Genomic DNA, 12,183 nt, shown 5'->3' on the forward strand with positions numbered 1-12,183 from the left:
CCGCCAGAGGCGCCGCGAAGCTCCCTCAGCGGCGGTCAGGGCCGACACGCGCGCGCCCGGCACGCGCGCCCCCAGCGTCTCGGTGCGCAGACCCGTTTGCAGGCGCTGCGAGAGAGGTCCCAGTTCTCCCAGCGCAAGGTCTAACCGCCCGCCCGCCCTTGCTATTTCTCAATGCGTGGCCACCCGGGAAATTGCCTGTCTTGTCAATGGAAAGGTCGTAGTTTCGATGTAACAAATTTCCCGTCAGAAATAGACGTAGCACAGGAATTAACTGTGTTTCTCTTTGAAGTGGAATAATGATAGTCCAGGCAGGTTAGGCCAAACGCATGAGACTCTGGATCAAAGCAGGCACTTTTATGGACAGCCGCATCCGGGCCCTCTTGCCGCAGGCTGCCCTCGGAGCCAAGGGTCCTTCAGGTAGGAGGCCGTGGGTGACTTTGGACGCCCGCAAGTGTTGAGTGTAGCGAGTCCTCGATATTGGGCCTGCCGAGTTAGTTCTCTTCTTCTGGACCCGAAGACCTCTGCCGCAAACATGCTCCGCCAGATCATCGGTCAGGCAAAGAAACACCCGAGCGTAAGTTCGCGACCCAGTTCCTAGTGTCCTCACCTGTCCGAATTGTGTCAGGGTCCGGCTGCCTCGGTCCCCGGGAGGTTCTTTCTTCACAGCCACAAACAAGTTTCTCAGGGCGGACCACTGTCTTCCTGCCTTGTGTTGGCTGCCGGCCTCGTTGCCTTCAGGCCCTTGAGTTCTGACCTTGCACACCATGCGTTGTGGGGTTTTGGTTGGGAGGCGGAAGGTAAGTGACACCTGTGAGGAAAATGAACTAGCGTATTTTAGAACAGTCTGGTGGCCTCATCCTCTTGCAGATTGGTCGGAGGCTGTGTGGGTCAGAGACAAGCAAACATCAGAATCCCTGTGTGTTTTTCGCCACATAAGGGTCTAAAACTCACCGCATTGCACCACCAGTTCTTGGGGCATATTTAAGGAAGGGGTCCATAATTTTGGAATCCTTATTTTGTATTGACATTTTGGGATGTATGGTAATCCAGAACTTACTGCAGTCAAGAGTTCTTTTGCAGTTCTAATTTTTTTTCCTCTAGCCGAGAACTTGTTGTGGTTCTAAATTTCAATTACAAACCACATCAAACGCACTGCCTTCGACTCAGATATGACTCATAGCGACCCCTCTTTTGTTTTCCGAAGCGGTATCACTACGGAAGTAGATTGCCCAGCCTTCTTTCATAGGAGTGTCTGGTGGGTTTGAACCGCCAGCCTTCTGGTTAGTAGTCAAGTGCCTCAGGCACTACATTACTAGAGCTCCTAAAGTTTAATTACGCAGTCTTTAATCTTCATCTTAAAATCCTAATTTCCTGAATAGCCCAGACTTTGGTAGCAGTACATTTTCAGAGATTATGCATTAAGCCAATATTTGTAATAGATGTGTTTCTGTTTATTTATTTGGACTCTATGTCACAGAGATTTTGTTTTAAGCCTAGAGAGAAGAGAAGCTGAGAAATGTAGTGGAAATGATGTATACAGAAGTGAAAAAGATTTGATACTTTTTTTTTTTTCAATTTGAATATAATTTCCCCCACATTAAAAAGATGAGACTCTTAAACCAGAATCATTTTCACATGTTTTGGGAATTCCATTTCTTTCTTTGAATACAGTTATAAGAAATCTTACTTTAGTGTAACATTGCATGACAGAATAGCAGATTGAGGCTTGGGGATCAGTATATAGAAGCTACTGTAAAGTCTTTTGGCAGTTATTAAGATATTTGAAGATGGTTATTTATTCTTGTCTGTTTTGTGTTTGATTCTAGTTGATACCTCTCTTCGTATTTATTGGAGCTGGAGGTACTGGGGCAGCACTGTATGTTTTGCGTCTGGCGTTGTTTAATCCAGATGTCAGGTAAATTCTTAAAAATGTTTAGAACACTGATGGTTTATCAAGCTGATTTAGGAGCACAGTGTTTCTAGGGAAGCAACATTAAGTAGTAGAAAGAACCTGAGTTTTATACTTAATAAGTTTAGATGCCAGTTCTGTTACTTTTCTTATTTCTTACTGGTGAAGAAGAACTGCTAATATCTGCCTTATAATGTTGTGAAAGTTGAGATAATAACAATTGCTTTTATAAAATGCTTAATCATGATTCCTGGCATATGTAAATGTTTTAACATATGTTAGTTCTTTTTCCTTTTCTCCCTCCTGCTGGGATAGTGATATGGCTAATAGGTTTTTGTTTTTTTTTTGTTTCTTTTTGCCTGCTTTTCCACAGTAGAGAATGTCTCTATTTTTCAGCTGGAAAACCAGGCATAGGGAGGATTGAGAAAGTGCAAAACACTTTTAAATAGTGTATATATAACAAGATACTGCTTTATTCTTTGCAGTTGGGACAGAAAGAATAATCCAGAGCCATGGAACAAACTTGGTCCTAATGATCAATACAAGGTAAGTTCAGTATTTCTGGAAAGTATATTTTAATCATTGTCATGGAGTAGTTTTCCATGAAATTGAATATACAAGTAAAATTTCATTATATTGAACTTTGAGGGGCTGCTAGATTGTTCTGTGAAACTAAAATAGCATAGTGTTGTAATATTTTTTGTAGGGATTTTATTCACAGTCTTGAAACTCTGAATTTGAAATCAAGATGTCACAGTTCCACTGACTAGAGAGAACAAGGGAGATGGTATAGCTATCATTTCTTGCTTTAGTTCTTAGATGGTCTAGTGCGGTGGTTCTCAAACTTCAATGTACATAAGTACCACTTGTAAACTATATTCTTTAGCTCTATCCCCAGTGATTCTGATTCAGATGGTCTGCTGTGGGGCCTGAGAATGTGCATTTTTAACAAGATTTTAGATGATGCTGATGCTGTTGGTCCACTTTTAAGCAGCACTAACATTGTGCCTAAGGCATTTGTTTCCTAACCAGAAGGGTAGAGGTTCAAACCCACCAGCCATTCCTTGGAAGGAAGGACGGGCAATCGATTTCAGTAGAGAGACCACCTCTGAAATCCAAGGAAGGGTCGCTACTAGTCACAATCGACTTGACGGCAGTGAATTAATGTAGTATGAATGGTTTGGTTGTCTATTCTAGTTGGTTTGCTTGGAATATTTCAGGTGAAGATTAATAGGAAGAAATGAAAGTCAGTTGAAACTTAAATTTCACCCTAAACCTTTTAGATAGGCTTTTTAACATCTTCCATGAGGAGTGGTCTGTGGAACTACCCTTTCAAGGAATGATTTAATGGATTGGGACCATTCATTGAATCCCCTGATAAAACCTTCTTTCTGTGTAAAATTCTTTGCATACAAAGATTCAGCCCTTGAAATGCGGATAAAAAAGCATTTTTTTGGTGGTAATTTCCACTGAGGAATGGAAGTTATTTGTTATATGAGGGGTAGGTAATGTTATTTTTGAAAAAGAGTTTTATTGAGATAGAATCCACCATACGGTTTACTCATTTAAAGTGTATATAATTCAGTGTTGACTTCGAATTTACACTGCTGTGTATCCAGTACCACAATCAGTTTTAGAACACTTTTATTATTATATATTTGTTGTTGTGATTTGGGTGAATATTTACAGAAAAAAATTGATTTTTCACTCAACAATTCATACATGTTTTATGACATTGCAGTCCCTGTAACACTCTTCTCACTTCCTCCCTGTGTTTACCATTTCCCTTCATCTTTTTTTCCTATCCCTTCCTGGCTTCTAAGCTTCCTCTCTGGGCACATGCTACCCTTTTGATCTCAAATGGTTGATTGTTTGATGAGTGTATACCTCCTGGTGTTACTGTTGACCTTATAGGCTTGTCTATCGTTTGGCTGAAAGTTGAGCCACATTGATGAGTTCTAGTTCTGGGTTTGAAGAGTGACTAAGGGCTATAGTCTTGGGGTTTCACCAGTCTCTATCAGATTAGTAAGTGTGATCTTTTTTGTGATTTTGAGTTTTGTTCCACATTTTCCTTCCACTCTATCCCAGATCTGTATTATGATCCTTTGCAGTTGTCAGCAGTGTTAGTAAGACTCATCTAGTTCTCCTGGTCTCATGATCATGGAGGCTGGGGTTTGCATGGTCCATTAGTCCTTTGGACTGATTGTTTCCTTGCGTCTTTCATTTTCTTCACTCTTCTTTGCTCTGGACTGAAACACTTTTATTACCCTAAAAAGAAATTTTGCATACCTTAGCCAACACCTCCCAGCACTTGTTATTGTTGTTATATGCCGTCGACTTGGACCTGACTCAGTGACTCCTCCTTGGGTTTCCAAGGCAGTATCACTACAGAAGTAGATTGCCTAACCTTCCTTCTGAGGAGTGGCTGGTGGGTTTAAACCATCAGCCTTCTGGTTAGCAGTCAAATGCCTTAGGCACTTGCTACCAGAGCTCCCCTCCCAGCACTAGGCAACCACTAATATACTTTTTATGTATAGGTTTGCCTGTTTTGGACTTTTCATATAGATGGAATCATGCAATATATGGTCCTTTGTGACTGATTATTTTCACTTAGCATAAAATTTTCAAGGTTCATTTACGTTGTAACATGTCAGTACTACTACTACTTTTTTTTTCTTTTAATTGCCCTAGAATATTCTATTGCATGGGTAGACACATTTTATTTACCCATTTATCAGTTGATGGATATTTGGTTTTCCCCTTCACTTTTTTGCTTTTACGAATAATGAGTTGTAATAGTTTTTTATATAATCAAGATATAGGTCCATTTTACATATATTATTTGTGAAAATATTCTCCCATTTTAAACACAATAAAGCCAACTCAAGGTCCAGTGTGGGTCAGGCCCTCTTGCATCTTGTAGCTCTGCCATCTGAGACCTCTGACCTCTAGAATAAGATTGACACACAGTAGAAAGGTCTGGAGGATCATGAGCATATTTGTAAGGACCAGGATTGGAATTGGTGTTTGCCATTGGCTGGAAATGAGTCATATGTCTCCATATAACTGCACAGGAGGCAGGGAAATGATTCTCCTCTGTGCCTAAAAGAAGGAACAGTGGTGAATAGTAAAATTTTTTTTTTGTTGTTCCAATTTGTCTTTTTAGCCACCATATCATTTCATTGTTTCCATGCATGAAAAAAATGCCCTGCTTTCTCAAAGGAAACAACTCAGATGTTCCATTCAGTTTCAAGTGTAGAAGCTTCAGATGTGCGAGTTGACTTTTATGTTGAAGTGTAGTCCCTTAATGTGGGTACCTATGAATTAAAAGGACAAGTAAGTTCCCCACATCCATATATGCAGGTGGGGAAAAGAGGAAAGGTCTAGGTACTGACAATGAACAGAACCATTCGAAAAGAGGAAGAAAAGGAGACGACATATTCTGCTGGACAGACAGTGAAGGCTTGCTGCCTTGTAGATAAGTGAGATGGCTTGGCACAGCAGTTATACCAATGGACTGGAATATACTGTTGATTGTGAGGATGACACAGGACTGGGCTATATTTTCTTTCTTCAGTACATAAGATCCTCATGAGTTGGAGTCAACTTGCTAGCAGCTAACTACCACCACCACCTTGAGGATATCTAGAGCAACAGTTGGGAAAGTCACAACATATTCTGAACTTTGCTTTGGGATATTTTATTCAGTTGAAAAGCATTGTTGGACCTGTGAATCTTACTTTAGTCTCTCTCGTGTTTGTACTAGTCAGCTTTTGCTAGGTTATAATAATGGCAAGGAAGTTCGGGCAATCTACTTCCATAGTGATACCGCCTCGGAAACCCAAGGAGGAGTTCTTTGAGTCAGATCCGACTCAATGGCAATGGGTTTTAATAATGGCAACAAATAATCCTCAAATCTTAGTGGTTTACAACAAAGGTTTAATTTTCACTCATATGTCCTTCATAAGTTGACTGCTATACTTCTAGTTCTCTTACTCCTATCCTAAGGTGAATAAGTAGCTCTTACCTGACAATTTGGGCCTTGTGACAGGGAAAAGAGCATTGGAGGAACCACACAGAAGTGGCAGCTATCAATTCCCCTCACTTATGGTTTGCCAAAACAAGTTGGACTTGATCTCAGTGGGTTAGAGATCAAGTCTCATAGGTGAGGGCTAGACTAGACAATATTCTGTCTTGCTGTATGGAATTTAGAGGCATTAGGTCCCATTCACTCCAGGCTCCCAAATTTCTAGACTCATAGACTCAGTTTCCTTTTATTTCTGCTTACAAATTGCCCAGTTGTACGAACTTTAATACCTTGATAGAACCAACAATAACCAGCCATATGTACACCACTTACATCTGTTTTCCAAAGTTTTTTCCTACAACTACAGACTCTTTAGGGACCTAGTCTATCTTCTAAGCTATAGCAGGTGACTAAATATTTTGCCATTATATAATATGATTCATCATTTTTACAGCCTCCAATGCCATACACATTAGATTTTTGTAGCAGTAACACGTTCCATTTCTGATTTCACTTGGCCTTGTACTGGCATCACTTCTTTTGTGTTACCATGTTTCAGGGTATTAGTAACTTACTTCCTTGTCAGGATCATCTGGGAAGCTTGATACATATACATATATCCATTATACATATTCAGAGACTCCAATACACCCTTTGATAAAAGGACCAAGACCATTTTTTTTTTTTAAGTTTCTTGGGTGTTGAATCATTTTCTCTGGAATAGAATTTTTTAAACAAACTTAGAGAAACAATTCAGAATGCCTGCTTGTATTTTCTTTTTTTGAGCAAAAATGTAAGTTACAGATCAGATGGCTTGTTTCAACTTGGCCAGTACATTTTTATTTCTCGTGGGCAGATTTATTTAGGGATGTGGAAAGCAAATTAGAAGATTGGGGTGCTTAGAATCAACAAAAGGTAATAATTCCCTTAAAAGTTGCTGTCATCAGCAATGATAGCTGATCATCAGCAATGATCCATCTTTATCATGTAGGTATATCTGGTAAGGAGTTCTGAACACTCATATACTTTGGTCATGGTACCTCTTCTAGAGAGTACTAAATCAAATAGCCAATTTTTTTATTTTGATGACACAACTTGGTAGGGTGGAAAGTGCATAGATTTAGAGGCTTGATCCTGCCTCTTGAATATTCAGTGGCAAAGTCATGTAACTTGATCTTTAGTTGCCTCTTCTAAATAAGAGTGAGTAGGGTTGTTGCAATAATTGAGATATATGTAAAACATGTAGTGTGGTATCTGGCATCTATCAGAAGAACCCAGCACATACTTATTTTCTTCTTAATAGATCCTTCTGTAAATATTCTTTCTTATATTTTGTTAGTACATCAGAGGATAGCACAGTTAGTTTCTTTAAAATCTTATTGCCTAGATTCAGTTGCTTCTTAATACTGTCAGAAAAAATAATAATACTTTATGGTTTAATTATAATTTTCTGTCTTTAAAAGTCTGTGTCCATATGTTTATATTTCAAGGATAATTTGGCAGTATATTTTACAACCTGATAATTTCTCTTTAAAAGTCAAGTAAAATAAGTTTATTAATTAGAGATAAGAGTTTAAGATAGATTATTAGAAATAAAGAGAGGTGTTTGGTGAAATAATGAATAAAAATTTGTGAGTTTCTTGCTTTAAAAACCTGAAGAAAATGTTGATGACTCTACAGTTCTGTTATTTTTTCGGGGGATTAAAAAAATAAAAATGAAAGGAGAATCTTGATTTTTGCCTTTCAAAACATTTTTAAACCAAATATTGTTGTTGTTGTTATGTGCCGTCAAGTCAGACCTGACTCATAGCAACCCCTCCTTGGGTTTCTGAGACAGTATCACTACGGAAGTAGATTGCCCAGCCTTCCTTCCGAGGAGTGGCTGGTAGGTTTGAACTGCTAGCCTTCTTGTTAGCAGTCAAGTGCCTTAGGCATTACGCTGCCAGAGCTCCTAAACCAATGATAAAAGAAAAAATCATTATAGCACAACTTCTTCAGTATTTGGCACAAGAATGAGTAAACCTAAGATTATAAAAAACAAATGCAGTGCCCTGCTGTGGAGTCAGATCCGACTCATTACGACCCCTCATTGGGTTTCCGAGGTGTTATCACTATGGAAGTAGACTGCCCAACCTTCCTTCCGAGGAGTGTCTGGGGGTTTGAACCACCAGCCTTCTGGTTACCAGGCAAATGCCTTAGACACTATACTACTAGTAAGATTTGTTTTCAGAATCCATTTAGCAGAATACAAGGACATTTCTGGAAATTTTAAACATGTAAAAATATATTATTATTTAAAAGCCATTGGACCAGAGGTGATCAAGTTTCAGTTTGATACGGATTCAGTCTGGGTTAGGCCCACTGTGAAATTAATGACACTTTGAAGTGAAAGAGAGAACATACAGAAGCTGTTGAGGTAAGCCAGTTTGTGTCTGCAAAGTTAAATAAACCACATGACATAGTATTATCTTATATAAGCAACCTCTCTTGGTTGTGAGATTTCTCCCATCTAAATTATAGCAGTTAACCAAGTGTAGGGATGGTAATTCTGAGTATTCCTTTATTTTGATAGAGATTTACTTGCATACTTAGAGATGGAAGTAAAACTTTTTAAGAACTGGAGGTATATGTTTGTTGTTGTTGTTGTTGTTGTTATGTGCCGTCGAGTCGGCCCCGACTCATAGCGACCCCTCCTTGGGTTTCCGAGGCAGTTATCACTACGGAAGTAGGATTGCCCAACCTTCCTTCCGAGGAGTGGCTGGTGGGTTTGAACCGCCAGCCGTCTGATTAGCAGGCAAGTGTCTTAGCCACTATGCTACCAGAGCTCCCGGAGGTATATGTTAGAAAAAATTATTAATTATTCACTTTGAAAAATAAGAGTTATATATGTTTGACTAACAGACTAGTTCAACACTGCTTTTCTATGGGAGGTTGAATATTTTTACTTTTCCAAAACTATCATTAAAGCACTAGAGTTTTAGGTATAGTGTGTTTGAATGACTTTTCAAGGACATTTTAAGGATTCTTAATAAAAAGTTCACGCCTATAACTGTTACTAAAAACCTAACTAAAAAGAATTCTGAAATATCTGTATTGTTTTTGTGTATTTGAGAAATTATCTAAGTTTTCTTTCTTTCTGTTCCAAGTTCTACTCAGTGAATGTGGATTACAGCAAACTGAAGAAAGAAGGCCCTGACTTCTAAATGAAATGTTTTCCTTTAGAGCCGCTTATAATGAAGGTCTTCCAGAAGCCATCCGCACAATTTCCCACTTAACCAGGATATATTTCTTCCCCAAATGCACAAAATCATGTTGGGGTTTACACTGAATAATAAATTATCTGAAACTTGATCTATCTCTTTATTTAATGCTGAACTCTGCTCTGACTGTATAGCTAGGATATAGGAAGTAAACTTTTAGAATTTAAACAATTTCTTTAGTTTCTGTTTATTAGTATAGTTTGAAAATAGGGCTTTAAGCTGCTTTGAAAATGGCATGGGGAGAATGTCTGACCTCTGATTTAATAAGGGAAGAGGAGGATCGAGATCAAGAGCCCAAGGCTGATTTCGTATGAGGCAAAGGTCAGAAATGCCTCCACCCTCCAAACTTTTGACCAGTTCTGCCACCAACAGTCCCTTCCATGGCATTCTCTACTTGGTTTGTAGTGGCCACACAGAACTCACAGATAATACTCAAAATTATGGTATTTATTAGGGAAGTAAACAGGTTACAATTCAGGATCAGAAATGACCAAGAATACAGTTCTTCAGTCAGGATAGCTTCTCAGTAATGCCCACAAGCTCACCTCTCTCTGGCTGGCCTTGTAGTTCCTTGGCCTCTGCCCTGCTTGGGCAGATGTTACAGAGCTCTTTTAGCTCTGTTGATAATGACTAGGGACACCCCACTCTGTCAGTCAGCCTCAGCCCAAAGGCGCTTGGCTTTCTTGCTTGTGGATCTGGAAGCTCTCTTGTGCTCAGTCTCCTATTGGTCTGGTCCTGCTGCCACCATCTGTCACTGTCTCTGCGAAGTGTTAGAGCTCTCTTCTGGGTTGAGGAAGTTTGGCACAGGGATCTTGGGTTCAAAGGAAGCTGTCCACTCCTGGTTTTCTTCATGGTAGGGAGATCCCCTCTTTCTGTCTTTGGGATGGCTCATTTTAACTCTAATGGGGTAGCAAAACTGACCAATTCCCACGTTAGGGTTCCATATAACTTCTTTGCATGGCCCCACCCCTACAAGGGTGCCATTCCCCTTACATCATTAGCAAGCCATCCATCCCCTTGGGCCATCAGCAAACCCCACCTAATCATCTGGTGGGAGTTAAAAAGACAGGAGGTTGGAGAGGTTTCCAATAGTTAAAGGAGACTAAATTTGTCAATTTGTCCTACTGTGGTGATATGTTGCTGTGAGTCATGAGGCTGTGCCACTGGTGTTTCAAACCCAGCGGGGTGCACATGGTGCACAGGTATCGGCCTGGCTTGCAGACTGAGAAGACTAGGAGGAAAGAAGAGGCCATCTGCTTCTGAAAGAATTAGCTAGGGAAAACCTTATGAATAGCAGAGAAACACTGATACACTACTACGCAACTTAATGAATAGTCCAGAAACATTGTCCAATACAGATCAGGAGGATGAGTCACTTAGATTAGAAGGCCCTCAAAATAGGACCGGGAAAGCTGCATCATCAGAGTAAAACCAGCCTTGTGCATATGGATAAGGTAAAGCTTTCTAGACCTTCATTTGCTGAGTGGCACCGCTCAAATTGAGAAACAGCTGCAAACATCCATTAATAATCGGAACATGGAATGTATGAAGCATGAATCTAGGAAAATTGGAGGTTGTCAAAAATGAAGTGGAACGCATAAAGATTGATATCCTAGGTATTAGCTGAAATGGACTGGTTTTGGCCATTTTGAAGCAGACAATCATATGATCTACTGTTACGGGAATGACAGTTTGAAGAGGAATGGCATGGCATTCATCATCACAAAGGATGTTTCAAGATCTGCCCTGAAGTACAATGCTGTCAGTAATAGGATAATATCCATACACCTACAAGGAAGACCTGTTAATACGACTATTATTCAAATTTATGCACCAAACACCAAAGCCAAAGATGAGGAAATTGAAGATTTTTATCAACTTCTGCAGTCTGAAATTGACCAAACATGCAATCATGATGTGTTAATTATCACTGGTGACTGGAATGCAAATGTTGGAAAAAAAAGAACAATCACTGTAGTTGGAAAGTTTGGCCTTGGTGACAAATAATGCTGGAACTTGCATGGTAGAATTTTGCAAGACCAACGACTTACTCCAAACACCTTTTTTCAACAACACAAATGGTGGCTATACACGTGGACTTCACCAGATGGAACACACAGGAATCAGATCGACTATATCTGTTGCAAGAGGTGACGGAAAAGCTCAATATCTTCAGCCAAAACCAAGCCAGGAGCTGATTGTGGAACAGACCATCAACTGCTCATATGCAAGTTCAACTTGAAGTTAAACACAATTAAAACAAGTCCATGAGAGCCAAAATATGATCTGGAATATATCCCTCCTGAATTTAGAGACCATCTAAAGAATAGATTTGATGCATTGAACACCAATGACCGGAAACCAGAAGACTTGTGGAATGACATCAAGAACATCATCCATGAAGAAAGCAAGAGGTCACTAAAAAGAAAAGACGAGAACACCAAAATAGATAACAGAAGAGACTCTGAAACTTGCCTTCGAGTGGAGAGTAGCTAAAGCAAATGGAAGAAATGACAAGATAAAAAAGCTGAACCAAAGATTTCAAAGAGCAGCTCGAGAAGACAAAGCCAGTTACTATAATGAAATGTGCAGACCTGGAGTTAGAAAACCAAAAGGAAAGAACATGCTCGGCGTTTCTCAAGCTAAAAATATTGAGGAAAAACTTTAAGCCTCGAATTGCAATATTGAAAGATTCTATGGGCAAAATATTGAATGATGCAGAAACCTCAAAAGAAGATGGAAGGAATACACAGAGGAACTGTACCAAAAAGACCTGGTCGATCTTCATCCATTTCAGGAGGTGGCATATGATCTAGAACCAATGGTACTGAAGGAGGGAGTCAAAGCTGCAATGAAGGAATTAGTGAAGAACAAGGCTTCAGGAATTGACGGAATACCCATTGAGATATTTCAACAAACGGATGCCAAACTGGAGGCACTCAGTTATGCCAAGAGATCTGGAAGACAGCTACCTGGCCAACTGACAG

The 12,183-nt window shown here is 39.7% G+C and overlaps 1 protein-coding gene across 1 annotated transcript; it reads left to right on the top strand.

Moving 5' to 3' along the window:
* Positions 1-532: 532 nt before the first annotated feature.
* On the top strand, positions 533-9,139 carry NDUFA4 (NDUFA4 mitochondrial complex associated). Its single transcript, XM_007944068.2, has 4 exons — positions 533-574; positions 1,827-1,915; positions 2,395-2,455; positions 9,083-9,139. The coding sequence occupies exons 1-4, from the start codon at positions 533-535 to the stop codon at positions 9,137-9,139; spliced, it is 249 nt and encodes an 82-aa protein (XP_007942259.1).
* Positions 9,140-12,183: the final 3,044 nt, after the last annotated feature.

The sequence above is a fragment of the Orycteropus afer genome, unplaced genomic scaffold, assembly GCF_000298275.1.
Source record: "Orycteropus afer afer isolate SDZICR_OR568_19922 unplaced genomic scaffold, OryAfe1.0 scaffold00119, whole genome shotgun sequence".
Lineage (NCBI taxonomy): Eukaryota > Metazoa > Chordata > Mammalia > Tubulidentata > Orycteropodidae > Orycteropus > Orycteropus afer.